Below are 19411 nucleotides of genomic sequence, written 5' to 3' on the forward strand. Positions count from 1 at the left end.
GCCATAAGTTCTGTTCGACCTATGCTAACCTGCACCGCCATAGACTTTTTGGGAATTAGGTTAATGTGAAGCAACTGAAGCATCTGAAGCTGCCGAGGTATTTTTCAAAAGAAGTGTGAATTTTTTTACTTTTGAGTTTGCGTCATGGGTCATGGATGCCTTACCTGGCTACTCCTCCCTTTCTCGACCATTAACGAAATGAGGTTTCAGAGGATTTGCGAGGAACCTGTGTGTATGTATAATCTTGTACAATGGACGGAGATGATGGAATGGAGTGACAACAGCGAGGAAAAGCCGAGGATGATGGGACCTCATAAAGTCTGCTAGGGCCCCTGGGTCCTTGATCTTTAGCGGGTCATATCCACCGTAGGTAGACCCCTAAAGCGTTAGTGCTTTGCTTTCTAGGTACTGAAGTTGTTTAAAAGTTCTGCTCCTGCTGCACCTAGGTATTACCGGTCATGCTTGCATTTTTAGTCTAAGTACCTGGACCTACCTAACCTAGGTAAGCCTGGACAAGCCTGGGGTTAATAGTATTGTACCTAATTGTATTGTACATTAGGTACCTCTGGAAGGCGCTTCCAAGGCTCACGGCTCTAGAAAGAGGGAAATAGCAAAGAAAGGTTAGGTTAGGTATGTACATGTAGGTCATAAGGGTCATAAGGGTCATGAGCCATAGGCCACTGTAGTACCGCCACGGGTACCTTCACATCCCATCGCCATCGCCATCCCATCGCCATCCCTTGAGAGGCAGGTACGCCGATACAGGTACCTACCTTCTACCTAACCTAAGGTAGCTTACCTCTAAGTATGCTCATACATGTACCTACCTGATCTTTTACTTAATTTTTTTTTTCCATCAAAGCTTGTGAAAATTACGCCCCTTCTCTTCCTACACTTCATATTTCCTTTCAAATACATACGCTTGTTTTCGAGACCTCAACAAGAAATACTCGGATACGATCTGTCCTGAATACTAATAATAACTATGATACATATTTTTGCCTTTTAAACTAGCTATTATCTTATTCTCCAAAATTCGACTATCCTCCCCCCTTCCCTTGATTCGAACCTAACGCTGTCCAGACTCTAGAGCGCATCGCCCGCTGGCAGAACCGCTCGAGTCTGTTTGCCTATCTTAAGTTAGGTACTCGCCAACTTAACTATTCAACAGTTTTGTCCTGATTTCGAGGATAATTACAACTACCTGTTTTTCTTGACGCCTATAAGTCCGCTCTATAGCTGTATAGGAAGCTCGGGAGCGTCCCGTATCCAATTGCTTCAGAGTTGTTGACGTGTTACCGCAGACGGGCAAACAGATGACCAGTTCCCGGTTGCTCTTTTTCGTGTCTCAGCGTTCCGCCTAGGTTCCAGCGTGTTTGCTGGCTACTCGATGCATTAGAGTGAGACCACTTGTGTGGAGCAGTACCCATCCTCGGACAAGCTGAATTCTCAGCGTGGACTAGCTCGGCGAGTATTGGGCGGCAAGTTCCACGGCGGCTCCAAGCTGATGAGGCGATCGGATCAGCCTTACCCACTCGAGTCCTTGACGTCTCAACTATGAATCGTAGAGTCCGACGGACTACGGATTGCATAATCTTTAATACCCGTCGCTACCGGAAGCTCGTGGGAGAGGTGAGCTTCCTGGTCGACGATACACAACTTAGCTGTATTCGATCAAGATGACGGACATGATTTTGCCCAAGGGCATTGTCTTGAATAGAAACGATGTTTACGAGGAAATAGCAAAGTACGACGTTGTTCCGCTAAATCAGATACTTGCGGCTTGCCATGGTCAAGATAGTTCCTAACCACGCTTGGTGTAATTAATACTAATTGAACAGCAGTCTTTACAACAACATCTCGGGAACTTTTCGATCCTACTGCGAGGCGGCTCGAAAACTTTTGGACTCGTGTCTTGGGCGGTGACCGTCGTTATCTTCCAGGAACAGTGATTGCACGACTCTTTAAAAGTATCTCCGAGGAAGAAAGCTTCGTCAAGTTACGAGGCCCACCAAATCGATATGAACCGGTAAGTTTTGTAGCGTTGAAATGCGATCTGTTACTGACTACGAGTTCAAAAGCCTTCGCCCGACTCGAAAGTCGACCTGCCCTCAAAGGTTGAAGCCAAATCTGAGACACCTGGGAAAGGGTCCTCTGAGTCGGCGCTGAAAGACAAGGCCGAAGCTATGAAGAGTGCGCCATCATCTGCGGTGAAACGGCCACATCCAATCTTGAAGAAACCTAGGGGGCCTTCGCATTCCGGGCCGCGACCTACAGCTCGATTCGTGTCGCCACCAGGATCCGATGGCGAAGGCAATGATAGCAAGGATAGTGAGCTTGCTTCATCTGGGAGCACGGTAGTAAATCATAGTGGTGATTCCAAACGCTCCACTAGTTCAACAGCAAAGGAAGAAAAGAGAAAGGCAACCCATTCCACACCAAAAAAGAAGACCACTGCGTTTGTAGCTTCTACTGCTTCTAGAAGGAGACCTGCTATGCCTAGGCGGATTAGTTCTCAGTCTTCCGCCCCCGTGAGTGTAGCCGAGGCTGGGTCTAGAGAAGGAGGCTTTTCGCTCGGCTCGAAGCAATCTGGATCACACAGTTCCGCTACGATAGTCCCAGAGAAATCAGGCAAGGGACCATCTTCGACCGTAAAGCAGGAGAATGAGCAGCTGAGCGAAAAGGCCGCAGGAAAACGACCAGCAACGTTCTTGCGTGATCTACCTTATACTTCGAAACCAAGCAGTTCGCAGACAGGTACTACTGACAACCAGCGGTTGATAGTCCAAGACGAGCGTGCTGATGCAACTAAGTTGAATTTTACAGCAGACAACACAAGTAGCGCTTTTCCAGAGGAGGCTACTACTATGAGGGCGAGTCGAAGTGGGTCGGTCCATAGGCGGAGCGACACGCAAGAGCAGCAACGTCCAGATACCCTCCCGCTTATGAGTCGATCGAGATCAGATGTGGGCTCTACGCGACGTAGTTCATATGATTTGGTTAGTGGCCTGGCCCCGCCTCGCAGTTTAATATCATCGAGCACAACGACTATCTCGAACACAACAGCGCAAGGAACGATTATAGAGTTCGATGAAAATCCACTGCTCAGCGAGATTGCCATAAGCGCAATGCAAGGACGCGAAGAAGATACCGAAAGTAGTTCCCGACGATCTAGTAGCTCCGTGCTCGATTCGCGATTTACTCCTACCTTGCCAAATCCAGCACCGCCTGTACCGCTCGGCCGATCTAAAAGTCAACTTACCCTGCTCCTCGAGCGCAAGGGCGAAAAGAAACCTCGCCGGTAATAGTTTTATTGGTACACCGCTCCATCATTTCGCAGTCAGGATTATTTGTTTAACAGAATACTATGCAGCAACTATATCGGGTCTAAAAAGCGCTATCAAGCGTGTGTATATTTATGAAAGAAACATCTTTCTTAAGAGTGTTTTAAAAGGTGGGAAAGGAGCTTCGAGAAGCATTGATATTTACATACAATGCATTGCATCGGCGTTACGAGTTTATCATCCAGATCAGCGTTAGGGAGGCCTTTTTTTTATTTTATCTTTGGCGGTTATGATAGTAAAAGTCGTTGTATGGGAGCGTCCATGTACATGTCATTAGAATTCATGTTCATATTCAGGCTATTTGGTTGGATAGATGTGTCCATGCGAGAATGTTTGATGTTGAGCTGGTGTTATCGACGAATGCTCAGGACTCAAGGTAGAGGTAGCCATGCTTCTACTTTATGGCATCAACGGCCACTGAGATGATTTTCAGGCAAGCCTAACTGGGAAAGGAATTGAGCGCACATCTCCTTAGTGGTAACCAGTTCCTTTTCTCCGTCATTACTGGCGCCTAGAATACTAGCACTGGACTGGCAGGTGAAGTAAAGGCTTGCAGGTTCAAATCTGTATTAATCTGGTATGATGTCCGAGTACCTTTGCGTTGTCAAGAATCCCTGCTGTGAATGGGCAGGCTCTTTTGGTCAGAAGGTCAGGCTAGGCGAATGGATCCCAATGGATTATGAGCCATACGTTTTGCTACAGTAATTGCGCAGCTGCATGGGAGATACATGCCTCCTAACGTACCTAACCTATGTACAGAATTGCTACCTTACATGGCAGGTCTGCAAGGGCAAATGCCGCCGCAAACCGAAAAGGAATACGGCCTACAAGGATACCTACGTTTATCTGACCTGCCGGGTCTAGAAACCCTCACCAGGGCACAGGTAACAGGCCAGGTATTGCTATCAAAGAAAGGGTTATTTCACCGATATCTCCCTAATAAAACCCGAGCAATCCGGTAATGCCACCCACATGGACCAAAGACCTTGACCTAAGCAAAAAAGCCAGCCAGCCAGCAAGATAGTTAGGTGGCAAGACAATAAAAGGACTGATGATCTTAAGCGGAGAAATGGTAGACAGGTACGTAAGGCAATCTACCTAAGTACCTAGCTAAGTAACTGGTTTTACTCACGGAGCTTCTCATCGTAAAATTGATTTCACATCAGGTACCTGATCTACGAACATGTGGCCTTGATTGTGGTAGCGGTTGCATTCCGAAACTACGGAACCACACAATACGCAGAGATACAAGCTAACCTTACCAGCAACCCACTAAACTTGGTGGGTTGTGATAGTTACCTACCTCCTATCTAGCTCGGGGATACGTCACTACTTACTGCAGCGGCGTCTGTATGTATAATATTGTATTGTACATTCGCGGAATTCTGTGGGTAGAAGAGACGCCAAGTCCTTCCAGAACCGAAAGAATCACACCCCACGTTTCTGCGGTGCCTCCATCCCTGCGTACACCCGAAAGCGCTCACCGGAACAGGAACAGGGTCTTGGTATTTACTATCTGTTTTGTCCGGTCGAAACAGAGCCCTGGCCCTGGCGTAAACCAACCTACCCCAGCCCGGAGCCGCGCAACGTGATGTCAACGGCCCCTGTCGAGTCAAGTCCAGTCCAGTCGAACCGGCTCTTGACGACATCTACCCACACGGGCGGGTCTCTTCGCTTATGAACTTACGCGTATAAACTGGAGCCATGCGCTGCCTATTGTCGATGTTATTTCTAACATAAACCATACCAGCTACCTAAATGTATAAAAAGCTTTGCGCGATGACAAATGCGGCGCAGACGCGGGTATTGGTATTTTGGTCTAATGTAGTGGGAATAGGGGAACGGTACCTACCGGGGAATGAGCGGAGAGAAATAGTAACCCGCACCGGGAATACGAAGAAACGAACGGGTATTCACCTACGTTGTACCCAAACTAAATAGAACAGCCACGACGCTTTACACTGCGCCATCAATAGGTGCCGGTACTATATCACACGCCAAGATCTCGTCTCGTCTCGTCTCGCTTCCTCCCGTATAGGTGGTTTACGGCATAATAACCTGCTGGGGCTACTTTGCCAGCGGCGAAGTCCGGATACGCCGAAATGCATTGTACTTACCGGCGTTACTTCTAACAGAATACTCCGTCTGATCCCCTTTGTCCGTCCGCCAATGTGCGGTGGCTGTTAAAATGTACAGTGAAAGGCGATGGTTTGAAGGCGATGAATAAAACCTTTTTTTTTTCTTTATATCCGAGATTCTCCAGTCATTAGACGATTTGCGCATCTCCGGTTCTCCGCATGCGATAGATGGATGCAATTGAGAGTCGCTAATGCGATGGCTATCATAAAATCCGGTCTTCTAACCCGCAAGGTGGGATTCATGACATAAGGCGACGGGATTGCTAGTATTCCCGCTGCAGGCCGGGGTTGGTGGTGTGGCGTATAAATGGATCCCCGAGATTCTTTTTCTTCTAACCAAATATTTTCCCCCTTTTGATCTTCTTACCCTCCACAGATGGTTTGGGATACGTATTCGATAATATTAGGTACGTACATGTACCTATTCCGAACCTGTTGGGACATACTTTTATGTACATCAGGTACGTAACATATATCTGAGGTTTGACAAGATTGTCGTGTAGGTTAGATCTCGTTTTTGCGCGCTGCTGCCGCCGCCGCTGCTACTGCTGTGGTTCCGAGGTTGTGGGGGCCAATAAGGCGGAATCCTACCATCTTACAGAGATCCGGACGCCTCAGATGCCGGGACGCGATTCGTCAGGGCGGGGGAAAGGGTTAGAACCTAAAGGAGGGGGCAGGGGAAAAGGAAGAGCAAAAAAAAACCTTTGCATATGTCACTATGTCATAGGCGCGTTTGCGCAAATCCCCATACATGCGGATGGTACATAGGTTAGGTTAGCTAGGTAGAGTCGTATAGGAGGATTGCTGATTCAGAAACGTTGGAGTCACGCGATGTTCTTTTTCTCCTGGTATGGCAGCTTGGCTTTGGCTTGGGTGGGCTTGGTGTTTTGGAGTTTTGGCTTTTACCGTTGCACTTTGCCGTTGCTATTGCGTTATACTCTTACTAAGTACGACGAAGAAGATGACGATGCGCGTCTATAATAGGTAGGTGCTCAGCTAAGGCAAATCCAAATCCAACCATAACCAATCCCCCCCTCAGCAGGCTATCTAGGGTTCATACACCCATCGCGTGTACATGTTGAATTTCAATCCCAACCAGCCACCCATACTGTCAGGTTAGATGCACCACACCGCATTACCGCTACCGCTACACACGTACCTAGCGTATAGATCATCTATATGTGCGCGGCGCAGTATACTTATGTCGATGAGCGCAAAATATGTGTTTGCCGTCTATGTCAGATGTAGTCAATCCCGCTGCCCATATCCCATATGGTCAGATCCGTAAAGGAGGGAGCGAAATGATATATCACATGCATGCCCCCCCTTTATTTCCTTTTCTCAGGAACAGCAAAGGTGTCGGGCTGTATTCTAAATCACTTCCGGGATCCAGCCTGAGGTAAGTACCGGCTTTGTGTACAGATATGATAGAAACACTCACTCTCACACACACACACACCCATCCATATGTAAGATAGCCAGCATTAAAAATAAATGGCTTCAGCCAACCGTCGCTTGCGGGAGGGGCCGCATTAACCCCACGTCATTCGCATCTGTGTAACGACCCCTTATACTATATCTATATCAGGTACCTAAGGTAGGGCACACGTGCACATACGCATATTACACTGCTATATATTATATTAATTGTATTGACTGTAGATATAGCAGTACCTTTGAAGTAGGTATGTATTAGGTTAGGTAGGCGTCCAATTGCTCTACGCACGAGACTCGGCTGCCCAGATGGGCCTGTCCACGTGCGACCTGCGTATATGTAAGGAGCCGTGAGCGGCAATGACGAAAATGATATCACATACGAAATAATAGTACCTGACAAGTAAGGAGTAGGTACCCCATTTCGGCGGCATGGATAGGGAGTTTCCTATATTACAGAGAGATACCCGAGGCGGATGATGATCATAGAGTAAAGAAATATTATTTCAATTGGAACAGAAAAAGGCGAAGACAATAAGTAATCTCTTATTCCGGATCTTTCAGCTTGAATGATACCCGACGGTCCCAGACGAACTAACAACAACAACAACAACAACGATGACGACGATGACGAGGGGGTCGGCTTAGCTTAGGCCTCCCGCAGAGTCGTACCTTCAACGGCTACGCACATACACATACCTACCTAAGGTATCTTACCTACCTGGACTTGTACGCCGCGACATCGTATCAATATATCGATCTACCTAACGAATAGAGCTGGACTATCTATTACTCGTATTTTACAGAGTGCTTACCTTAGGTAGGTACATAGGAAGTAAGCTTATAGTTAGCCACATCTACACGAGGCAACCTTTCTGTTGTTTTGCCCGAAGGCATTTGAAAAAAAAAAAAAAAAAAAAAGTGTTCGTCAGCTCGCAAAACAACGATGCACTAGCGGTCACATCATAATAAAAGCGTGAAAAAAATAAAATAAAATCGTAAGCCTCAGATCCCAGCTAAGAGGAGCTTCATAAGGCTCATTGGCCGGAGCTTTCGTTTCGAACCCTCCTATCCCCCTATCCGTTCCACACCGGTTACGAAGGAACGGACACCGATGAGCAAAGCCCGAAAGATACCTCTAACGGACAACTGGAGCAGAGAGAAGGCGTTTACTTGATCCAGGGGGTAGTTAGTTAGTTAGTGGTACAAGCGGTCAAAGTTATAATTTTTTATCTATATTTCATTTTACTTCCTCTGTTTGTTTTGAAGCCCGGTTCACCGCCTTGAAACTTGCTCATCATCCATCCCCATCCGGGACCTACCTCCTATCTATGAAGGCCCGCGAAGCGAATCGCATCACATCGCATCTCGTCGCATCACATCGTACTGTGCCCTGTAATATCATTTCCTCATCCCTACCCGTTTAGAAGCAGCCAGTATCAGCTCGTAAAAAAACACCCCGTAATAATGGTAATGTTAATAATGATAACGATAATGATGATGATGATGATGATAAAATTTTCAGCTCTGGTCGGGAGCTGCTCGTTACATCCGGAACACCCCAAACCTGGTATCGCCAGGCTGGATCTCGTTCTTACCCGACAGCGCGGCTCTCAGCCCCAAGCCAAGGTAGCGCCGCGTGTGCTGCGGCGGAATCACACCGTCGTCCTATCGGAATAAAAAGAGAAGAAATTGTGTTAGTTAGGTGTAGGTAGTTAGGCAACCAAAAAATAAAAAAAAAATACGTAAGCGATGACGGGGTAAGGGTATTAGGATTTGGCGCGTGACCCTTGGAGGATTTCACAATCATTACTACTGGGAAAGATAGGTACGGCGTGGTACTTACCCATAACCTAGCCGAGGAATACACGGCGTCGCTCTCGCGCTCGATCCTCTCCCTCAGCTCCGGGTCCGCCTTCTGGCCGACGGTCTCCATGACGCTAGCGAGCTGCTCGCCGCCCATGACGCCGACGCGCGCGTTGGGCCACATCCAGAGGAAGCGGGGGCCGTAGGCGCGGCCGCACATGCCGTAGTTCCCGGCGCCGTAGCTGCCCCCCACGACGACCGTGAACTTGGGCACGTCGGCGCACGCGACGGCCGTCACCAGCTTGGCGCCGTGCTTGGCGATGCCCTCGCGCTCCGCCTGCGCGCCCACCATGAACCCGCTGATGTTCTGCAGGAAGACGAGCGGGATGCCGCGCTGCGCGCACAGCTCGATGAAGTGCGCGCCCTTCTGCGCCGACGTCCCGAACAGGATCCCGTTGTTCGCCACGATCCCCACCCGCTGCCCGTAGATGCTCGCGAACCCGGTGACCAGCGTGCTGCCGTAGTCGCGCTTGAACTCGGCGAAGTGCGAGCCGTCGACGATCCGCGCGATGACCTCGTGGATAGGTAGTGGTTTGCGCAGGTTCGTCGAGGCGATGCCGAGGAGTTCCGAGGCCGGGTACAGGGGCTCGGAATAGCTTGTCTGGGGCGGCGCGGCTTTGTGTGGCCAGTTTAGGTTGCTGATACATCTCCTGGCGAGTACGATGGCATGTGCGTCGTCTACGGCTAAGTAGTCCGATACGCCGGATACGGAAGTGTGCATAGTACCACCGCCGAGTTCTTCGGCTGACACCTCTTCGCCGGTAGCGGCTTTGACGAGAGGCGGCCCGGCTAGAAAGATGTGGCCTTGCCCTTCCACGATGATGTTCTCGTCGCTCATGGCGGGGACGTAGGCGCCGCCCGCTGTACATAAACCCATAACTACAGAGATCTGGGGAATTCCTTGAGAGCTCATCCTGGCCTGGTTATAAAATATTCGTCCAAAATGATCCCGATCTGGAAATACATCCGACTGATGAGGAAGATTGGCACCACCGGAATCCACCAAGTATATGCAGCTACTTTGATGTTAGACTAGACTAGACAAAACTATTATTCCTCCCAGGAGTATTTTGTCCCTTTAACAATAGCTTCCACTTACGGTAATTTATTCTCCTGGGCCACAGCCTGAGCTCTCAGATGCTTCTTCACAGTAATGGGGTAATAAGTGCCCCCTTTCACCGTGCTATCGTTCGCAACAATCACACATGTGACGCCCTCTACAACGCCAATCCCAGTAATGATGCCTCCCGCGGGCACGTCCGCCTCCGGGTAGAGTTGATGACCAGCGAGAGGCGATAATTCCATGAACGTCGTCCCGGGATCCACCAGCGCGGTGACCCGATCCCGCGGCAACATCTTCTTTCTGGCCAAGTGCTTCTCCCTGGCCTTCGCGGGGCCGCCCTGCTGCGCCGAGCGCGTCAGCTGCTCCAGACGAGCCATGGCTTCGTTCATAAGTCTTTCATTTTCCTTGAACTCGTCCGAGGTCGAGTCTACGTTGCTCTGGATTATCGATATGGCGTTCGCTTGGTGCGGAGCCGTGTAAGACGCGATTGCTCGAGCGTATAGACGAAGACGGACGTGGTGAGGGGATCGGCAGAGGGGGTATCGTGTGGTGCATTGTCGGGTCAATTGGCGTGAGAAGCCTATAATACCCCTCGGACATCTTGGTATAGACATTTTTTGTTTTTGTTTTTTATGACGATTATGCGTCCTGCTACATACTGTTGTAATGAAAAATCAAGTCGTTACGTTAGGTAGAAAGGAATCTATATAGGTGCCCAAGTAAATTAGAGAGGAATGTCTGAAAAAGAACAAGGAGCTAAGAATCAAAAGGTCAAGGGAGCTGACGTCGAGAAACCGGGGTCCGGGGAAGCTTCGAAGCGGGACGCCCGTTGATAGCCGCTATGCCGAGGTTTACCGTCTTCGTCTTCCGTTTACAGCTTCTTGGGGCGGAGGAATAAGCCGAGGGTCATCAACAATTCGTCGTTAATGTGTACCTCTTTCTCCCTTTTCTAAATCTTAATAATTTAGGTACTTTTTTAACTTATAACAACAACTTCCCCTCCCTTTTTCTTTGTTGTTGTTTTTATTTGTTTAAAAATATGAAAGCATTCAGAACTCTACGTCGCCCGGTGCGACACTCACTTACACTCCCCACCAAACCTCCCCTCTCATCATCACCGCCACTATCATATTTACCATCATCATCATCCCAGCTCCGGCGATATGCGTCCTCCAAGCACCCTAAGGGCTTCGAGGCGCCCAGCGCGGCGGACCTAGCTGAGCTGCGGGACCGCGTGCAGGATTTCACGCGGCGGGAGATCACGGCGGAAGTAGCGGCGCACACGGACAAGAGCAACTCCTTTCCCGCGGACATGTGGCCTAAGCTCGGGGAAGCCGGGTTCCTGGGGATGACGGCGGACGAGGAGGTCGGGGGCTTGGCGCTGGGCTACCAGGCGCACTGCGTGGTGATGGAGGAGATCTCCCGGGCGAGCGGCAGCATCGGGCTCAGTTACGCGGCGCACTCGCAGCTGTGCGTCAACCAGCTGCAGCTCAACGGGAGCCCCGAGCAGAAGGCGCGGTACCTGCCGGGCCTGATCGCGGGGACCCAGGTCGGCGCGCTGGCCATGTCGGAGTCGGGCGCGGGCAGCGACGTCGTGAGCATGCGGACCGCGGCCAAGAGGGTCGACGGCGGGTACCTGCTCGACGGGACCAAGATGTGGATCACGAACGGGCCGGACGCCGACGTCGTCGTCGTGTACGCTAAGACGGAGCCCGACAAGGGGTCCAAGGGCATCACGGCCTTCATCGTGGAGGCCCGCTCCGAGGGGTTCAGCTGCGCGCGGAAGCTCGACAAGATGGGCATGCGGGGAAGCAATACGGGCGAGCTTGTATTCGACAACGTGTTCGTGCCAGACGAGAACGTGCTAGGCCGCATCAACGGGGGTGTGCGCGTACTGATGGAAGGCTTGGATCTCGAGCGTCTCGTGCTTAGCGCCGGACCCCTGGGTATCATGCAAGCGGCGCTTGATGTTGCGTTGCCGTTCACGCACCAGCGGAAACAGTTCGGCGTGCCGATTGCCCACAATCAATTCGTGCAGGGTAAGCTTGCTGACATGTACACGAAGCTACAAGCGTCGAGGGCATATACCTACGCCACCGCTAAAGCCGTTGATGAGGAAGGGGAGATCAGGACGCAGGATTGCGCGGGCGCCATCCTGTACGCGGCTGAGCGGGCTACCGAGTCTGCGCTGGATTGCATACAATTACTCGGTGGTATGGGTTACGTAGAAGAGATGCCGGCTTCGAGATTATTAAGGGAGTGAGTTCACACCACGGATATACGTCATTCTCATGGCATTGCTAATCATTCTTACTACAGTGCCAAGTTATACGAGATAGGAGCGGGAACATCGGAAATACGTCGTATGGTTATTGGAAGAGCGTTCAATAAAGAATACGCTCATCTAAGTGCGTAATGTAAATTTTATAAACACCATAAAACACTTACGACGGCCCCCTTCTGCGTACTTGCATGTTATTTCTTTCCTTGTCTATTTCCGCGCGAATTAGGAAATGTAAACGATTTCCCGCCACCTCTCCTTCATCATTATCGGGGTCCTCGCGTTCTAGGATGAAATCAAGTTTAGAGGGGTTTTCACCGTGTATAACCATTGATGCCATAGCTATCTCACCGTACATGTCCCAGCAATTTCCCTGCTGCGTTGAAGGATCTGACGGATCCAACAAACTCCGGAAAAATGCATTGCTTTGCGTCTCAGCTGGGCGAACACTAAAGTGAAAATATTCACCATTCCAGACTAGCGAGATAAAGTATGTCCTCGTCGAATAACTATGTTTGGCAACAAACACTACGAAGTAAGGAAACTCGGGCAATTGTGGAAGCTCAACGTCAAATTTGACGCAGCCGTAGACTTGAGACCATGTCATAGCCCATGGAAGAGATTTGATAGTTTGATAAGTGTTGCCTCTTTCCATAGATAATATGGAGTAACGGACGTTCTCGATTTGAAAAGAAGACTCGTCGATAATATCAGGCGCGCAAATGTCTCTTTTTGATGTAGAAAATGGCGCAAGGGTTTCCGCAATCGGTATATTTTGTAGATGAACACCTCCAAAACCGAAACGATCCTGTTCCCATGAGAGGAGGGTTTTATTCATATATATTTGATCCATGGCTTCATCTGAATCAAACCACCCTAGGCTGCGTCGTTCAAGCGTCGGCATAGTTAATCTGGCGTACTTGTTAGTCAACCGGGAAGAGCGCGGCGCCACTGGGGGTGTCCTGATTAGGACTATTGACATCTGAGCTACACATTTATCATTTTCGTAATAACCAGCGTTTAGTCCTGCGTGATATGAAGCTGTGGCAGGATTCCCGAAATATAGATGAGAATGTATGCCGTACTCTAATTTTCGCAGATGAACATGAATCTGGAGTCCTCTATTGGTCATCACAGACGGTGAGCCCGCGTCGTAAAGGTTCCCCACGACATTCCCGGATTCTGTGAAATCATCTGGAGATTTCGCGAATACACCTTCTAGTGTCCCTACTCTAGGGCTAAATCTTGGAACAGTCCAGCATAGCAGCGAGTGATCATCTGTCTCTTTAAGAATCTCTTCCTGTAGCCTCACGAAAGCCTTGGGACCCTCGCCGTATAGGAGCGGCATGTTAATATCGAAGAGCCCCAGTAGAGAATACGCTATATCTTCAGTCCGTGTGCTCGATCTGTCAGCTGCCCATGACATTTTCTGGGTAACGCTATAATGTGATAAAGAGGACTTCTGTGAGGATATAACGGACTTTGGGATTCTCGTGATCTGTAAGAGAGAATCTTGAATACGTTCTTCGGACAGTTCGCCAATCTTCACCCATCCAGGACCGTAGAAAATAATATTTGAAGGTGCAATTAGTTCTTGCAACGTCCAAGCTCTAGTGAACCATCTCGAGACTAATGGTTCATAGCCGCCTTCTTTCGAAGGAGAGGCATACGGGAACTGGAATCGCTAGGTAAGTATCACCTACGTAACGAGACGGTTTGTTGGTTCATACGCTATTATCCACATCCGTAAGATACGCGTAGCATACGGCAGACTCCTTATACCACTGATACATCGAATTGATAGCTTCGCTAAGTTCCGCGCTGCTTGTCTTATCGATGCAGCACGTGTCTACCCAAGCCCATCTATAGCCATGCCGCTTCGCCTGCTCGCAGGTGAGGACAATCTTTTCGTAGCCTTGTTTGGAGGGGCCGCTGCCAGCTTCCAATTCTTGCAGGCTCACTTCGCCTTCAGCCCAGGTATGTGAAAGGATAGCATATTGGTACTTTGGTATATGGTAGCCCATAAACTCGTGTAGCTTAAGCGTGTCGACGTCTAGCAGCCGCATTGAGGCAATATTGCGTAATTGCAGGACCCACGGAGATGCTTACCGTGAGCAAAGTGGAGAGAGAGAGAGAGCCTTGCCCGCCACATTGATAGCTCTTAGGCTTGGAGATATGCAGGTGTGATTTGACCAATCATCTAAACGATGGCAGCTTGGTCGAAGGCCAGCTACTGCTTGTAGTCATGTAGACCGAGGCCACCAATATCGACCTACCATTAGAAGGCATCGTGTAAATCTGACAAGGTAGGTACCTGCTATGCAGGTAGCTCGAAACGGCATTGGTAAGACTGCCAAAAGCGCATACAGCGGGAACGCACAAAAAAAAAAAAAAAAAAAAAAAGAGAGAGAGAGAGAATCAGTGCGTAAGAACCTGAATTGAACGGTTTCATGCAACTCTTTTCTCCATTGAGCTACAAGACGAACTGCTGCTGATGATGTCTCACCTACTTAGGTACCTACCTGGCAAGTTTACCAGCATCCAGAATAAGCCCGACAGCCAATAAACAGGTAGACTATTGGCAAAAACGTAAACAATGTCTCAAAAACTGCCCACTCTGGCAGATGCTCAAACGGTGGCTTAAAACTTGCATGGAATGGCAGAACGACAGAATGATAGAATGATTTGAAGGTAGGTTGGAAAGTTGTAAGTGAAAGATAAAGAAACTTCCAAGACGCAACTTATGCCAAGGTAGGAGATTTATCATGTGACTAATGGAAAAGTATTGACATGTGTAATACGTAAGAGGTACCTTGTAGGGGGTAGGTATTATGATTGTATCTTTTGATTTCACTCTTTATACCAGCATAAACCATTTTGCCCCTTACTACTAAATACATACCTCCTAGGTGTATACAAATAAATTAAAAGACACCGTTGGGCGTGATTTCGAGGTTGTTTTCTTACTTGCTCAAAAAAATTGTTTGTCTGTAAGAGGTAAAGCAGATCATTCAATCTACATGTCACTGCTGTGCCATGATTCCGTTGGGCTCGGACTATTCTGCCGACTTTACAGGGCGTACCAGGCAGCCCAGGACAACCATGCCGGCCATGCTACCTTTTGGTAATCTAGGCCCGAACACATGCAAACTGCTTGTCGGTTTGCTTAGCGGTCAGTAGGTGGACATGTAAGGGATCCTACACTGGAAACGTGCCGAGGACGGATTGGTCGTATTCAGCCGCCCGCTCTGGACGCATCCAAGTCCATCTACATCAAAGCTGCCAGTGGAAATTATTCCTGTTTCGCCAGTCTCACCAACACTTTGGCCGTCAAGAAGCAACGATGACAGGACAGACAGGAGATGTCACCTAAATCGTTTAGGCTTATGTGCATCTTCTTGACCTTATCGACTAGGAATGTAGTCCGTTCGCGACACGGTCATTCCATTGTCCTGCACCGCAGCCACGATCGACATAATCGTTTAGGGAGGTAGAAGCGTAGGGCCACTAGGGTAGTTAGGGTAGCCAGCTAAGCGGGTGCGATCGTCGGTTTGTCTGCTTATTGTTTGCATTAGCAGAGTATAACAAGTTGGGGCGATCTAACCCCGGGATCCCGTTCACCGGCTCTCACGCTGCTGTGGCACGTCAGATGGAACTGCATTCTAGCCGCTTACTGACCGGTGTGGGTGTCCCGGCGATGATCCATCCTCCACACGAAGAACTATAGCTCCGATACTGCGATACATCACAACTTACTACAAACCGGGCTACCAAAAGCTCAAACCATCTGTTCTGTTGGGATTTATATCTTGCTTTTTTTTGTCGTCGAGTACCCCGGATTCGCTTAGGGTTGCCTTTCGCTGTACTAAGCGATTGGATATGCGCAGATCCTTAAGTTTATGTTATCAGAATGTTATTTGAACTTCCCAATAACACACAAGACCGACGAGGCTCTCCTCGCGCATCGTCTTATCTTTCTTCTAGCTTCTGACAGAGGGCTGAGACTAGAGCTTCTTGTTCCCGGCTGACTGGTCCAGATCCCGGTTCGGGTTAGGCGTCAAACCCCGGCATATACAGCATGTGAAGAAGTAGAGCCCAAGATATGTGCCAACCACCAGTGTGCATCCTATGAGCTCCGCTGTTAATATACATAGCTAAGGGGCAAGTTCTTCGGTGTTGCAGCGGTTCCGAAGTTGCGGTTCCGTAAAAGGTACGAAAGTAGAGGGAGTTGTGTCATAACAGAGAGCCATAATCATGTTGCTTCTGGTACCGTATGCAGGGAAGTCCAGCATGATAGAGGATGACGGGATCCTGACGACGCCATAAAGTGGATACTGACAAGAGAGACTGGCTAATATAAACGGTGTTCAACCGCCATTGACTTAAATCACCCCTGCTTAAATGGAGTTATCTGCCTCGCACAACAGTGAGCTAGAAATAGGGGAATTCTCATATTTCCATAATAATTATTGATTCCGCGTTGGTGGCCGGTACTGTAGCGGCCCAATGGTCGATATTTTGGCAACAGTGTCATCCTCACCTTCGTACGACTCGGACTGTGCAGAAGGGGACAACTGATCATCTTGCGGGACATGCGGCGTCGAATAATGGTCCATGTATTCTTATCTTCTAGGTCGGTCAAGAAGTCGATGGGGCACATCCAGAGGCAGCGGCGGCGGTCACGCGTTGCCTTCTTCTGTGCTTCGGAGTTCCAGGAACGAGGTGGATGCTAGCCCAAAGATACACACATGTTAGAAGGACCTGCCACTTGAGTTACTTCCCCTTGCGGCAGGGGTGGGCGATGATGGCTGCCTTGCGTGGGGTGCGTCAAACTTGACCGGTGATCGCAAATTCAACTCACCTAAAACGCCTTTGACGGGTTATGCAGGAAGGGTTATGCATGACGTTGATGGCATGAAGGATCCCGCTCGGCAAAGATTAGGTAGTCATCGGGGGCAGGTTTGTAGGGTGTTTATTTGGAGGCTTCGGTTTCAACGAATAAGCTCCCGAGGTAGCAGGCCTATCCCAGGTCCTTGGTTACTTGACGCGCCGAGGATTCTCGATTGAACCGGGAGATTCCTGCTCTCAGATCGGAAATCCCACCATAGCTTAACCCCATGGGGAACAAGAGATGACCTATCTCATTTCTTTGACCGAATTTGCAGATCAATATGATAGGAAGTATAGGAGATACAAAGGCCGGCCTCCAAATGGAGCAAAACTTGCGAGTTCAGAGGGTCTAGCGGTGATACTAACCTTGATCGTGGATACGGTGCGCGAGCCGCATCGGATACGACCAATTGCCTTGTAATGGGTAGAATACGGGTAGTATGATAATAAGATCTGGCCAGAATCTATTAAATGCCAGGGTTCCTTCCTAGCTGCTGAAGTCAAATTCCTCAGTAAACTCAGGAATTGTCTCTGGTATACTTTATACTCCTCCCACTAGCCACCTACATCAGTAGAGAGAACATACGTTTTATATTTCCGCAGTTACCAATGGCACACGGTCCCTATGAGAAACCAGTCCGGCCAGCAACTATCAAGAGTGTTGCTGTAAGGCTGGTGAAAGTTGAAGCTACGAGGACTACCAAATTCGTGCGAAAATTCAAGGAGCTAGCGAGGCGGGAGCTCTGGACGAAGGACGACCCTGAGCATAACGTCGATTGGACAGACGAACGGGTGTGGGAGAAGATCAAAAATGAAGGCTGCTTCCACCAGGCAGATGAGATGCTTGTCAGTTGTGGAACAGTGACAGTTGATCAGGCGGAGTCTACGCGGCCAATGGTGTTGTTGGTGTATAACAAAAATATAGGCATATATCAATTACCCAAAGGACGCAAGAACTTTGACGAGGGATACCTTGACGCAGCGGTACGTGAGACATGTGAAGAAACCGGAGTCGCCGTCAAACCGCTACGGCTTAGGTTTGGGTCCAGATCGACGCCACCGCGGCTCGCCCCGTTCCAGACCACTACTCGGGTAACCAAGTATTGTCTAGAGGACAAGCTCACAGGTATTACAGAGGCACTGAGCAATGAGAGTATTGGTTCCAGTGAATGGTGCGCTATATAACACCTCCCGCATTTTCCTGGTTTTTTATACCTGTTGTACTGTGTTAGTTTAGAGTTTGCTAACTTACCATTGGCAGTACGTTGTCAGACGGTTCATAAAATTCCTTGTATTTCCTATACCCCTTCTACCCCCAGTTAGCACAATTATATTCCACATTCACGTTTCTTTAGAGCGGGATGCCAATTCGTTTTCTAGATCCGGACCCAGCTACCGGCGCTTGGAGACATATCTACTGGTTTGCGGCAAAACCCCAGGGGGATACAAAACGTGACGAGAACCGAATGACGGAAGAAGAGGATCGAAAGAAATTTTCGACTTTCTGGTTTTCCGAGACGGAGGCAATCTCCCGACTCAAGCTAGAGGATGAGAAGTTCAGTAAGCAAATTTCCGCCACGTTATTCTACCCAATCTTCTATCGCGGCAGTAGGTAGTAGGCTTACTACTATTCAAACCATATTTGTTGCTCTTGTGTTTTGAAACCCCCATTTCTCCAAGTCGGCCAAGCATCGAGCGAATAGCTAATTCTTTACTCCTTTAATGCAGTGGTTCGAGTCACATTCGCTTATATCCGTAACATGACTGCGGGCGACTGGGCTAGCAACCACGAACAAGAGGGATGGGATGGGCTAAGAAATAAATGAGATGAAAGCAGGATGAGCAAGTAAATTATAGGTGCCTTATTATAGGGACCTTAGGCATTATGAAGAATAGGCGAAGGTTAGGACTGGTTCGTTTGAGAGCAGGAAAAGGTGAAATTTCCAAGTTGATTAGAGTAGCGGGAAGGACCGGTGTTTGCATTTATTATTTGCATTTAGGCCATTTAACGATTTCCTAATATAAGCTAAAATTCAAGTTGGTTTGAAGAGAATAGGGGGTAATACACAGGCACATACCCCTGCTGATTTTGCAATTCGTAAAGATAGAAAAATGTACCTAGGTACATAGGTACCTAAGGTTAGGTACCTCCTAGGTAAGTTAGAGTCTTATAATACCTTATAATACCTTAGGAGGTACCTCAGCTATCAGCATCTTAAAAATGCGCGAGTGCAATATTTTGAAGGGTGAAGAGATTATACAGATGATGACCCTTTCCTCAGGTTAGAGATAATAGGTACAATGTTATGTCAGAGGTAAGCCAGGAAAAGAGAGAGAGAGAGACTTGCTGGATTATTTTGGGACGACCTTCAGCCCTATGGGTCCTTACCTTACT

The 19411-nt window shown here is 48.8% G+C and overlaps 5 protein-coding genes across 5 annotated transcripts; 3 read left to right on the forward strand and 2 right to left on the reverse strand.

Annotated features, from left to right (window-relative positions):
* Positions 1 to 1679: 1679 nt before the first annotated feature.
* On the forward strand, positions 1680 to 3921 carry F4812DRAFT_464603 (uncharacterized protein; the record flags this gene model as incomplete). Its single annotated transcript, XM_047938358.1, has 3 exons — positions 1680 to 1791; positions 1845 to 2029; positions 2082 to 3921. The coding sequence occupies 3 exons, from the start codon at positions 1680 to 1682 to the stop codon at positions 3303 to 3305; spliced, it is 1521 nt and encodes a 506-aa protein (XP_047794797.1). The 3' UTR covers positions 3306 to 3921.
* A 3964-nt stretch (positions 3922 to 7885) lies between these two features.
* On the reverse strand, positions 7886 to 10585 carry F4812DRAFT_409090 (carboxyl transferase). Its single transcript, XM_047932414.1, has 3 exons — positions 9882 to 10585; positions 8763 to 9798; positions 7886 to 8584 (listed from the first exon to the last, which is right to left on the reverse strand). The coding sequence occupies exons 1-3, from the start codon at positions 10457 to 10459 to the stop codon at positions 8462 to 8464; spliced, it is 1737 nt and encodes a 578-aa protein (XP_047794798.1). The 5' UTR covers positions 10460 to 10585; the 3' UTR covers positions 7886 to 8461.
* Positions 10586 to 10884: 299 nt separating this feature from the next.
* F4812DRAFT_454299 (isovaleryl-CoA dehydrogenase) lies at positions 10885 to 12261 on the forward strand (the record flags this gene model as incomplete). The annotated part of the gene is made up of 2 exons (XM_047936622.1): positions 10885 to 12104; positions 12165 to 12261. 2 exons carry the CDS (start codon positions 10885 to 10887, stop codon positions 12259 to 12261), a joined length of 1317 nt encoding a protein of 438 aa, XP_047794799.1.
* Positions 12262 to 12275: 14 nt separating this feature from the next.
* F4812DRAFT_464607 (HET-domain-containing protein) lies at positions 12276 to 14192 on the reverse strand (the record flags this gene model as incomplete). Its single annotated transcript, XM_047938359.1, has 2 exons — positions 12276 to 13801; positions 13857 to 14192. The coding sequence occupies 2 exons, from the start codon at positions 14190 to 14192 to the stop codon at positions 12290 to 12292; spliced, it is 1848 nt and encodes a 615-aa protein (XP_047794800.1). The 3' UTR covers positions 12276 to 12289.
* Positions 14193 to 17625: 3433 nt separating this feature from the next.
* F4812DRAFT_454301 (uncharacterized protein) lies at positions 17626 to 18842 on the forward strand (the record flags this gene model as incomplete). Its single annotated transcript, XM_047936623.1, has 4 exons — positions 17626 to 18188; positions 18278 to 18291; positions 18397 to 18576; positions 18745 to 18842. The coding sequence occupies 4 exons, from the start codon at positions 17626 to 17628 to the stop codon at positions 18840 to 18842; spliced, it is 855 nt and encodes a 284-aa protein (XP_047794801.1).
* Between the last annotated feature and the right edge of the window lie 569 nt (positions 18843 to 19411).

Source organism: Daldinia caldariorum, assembly GCF_022478825.1.
Source record: "Daldinia caldariorum strain CBS 122874 unplaced genomic scaffold F4812scaffold_1, whole genome shotgun sequence".
NCBI classification, from domain to species: Eukaryota; Fungi; Ascomycota; class Sordariomycetes; order Xylariales; family Hypoxylaceae; genus Daldinia; species Daldinia caldariorum.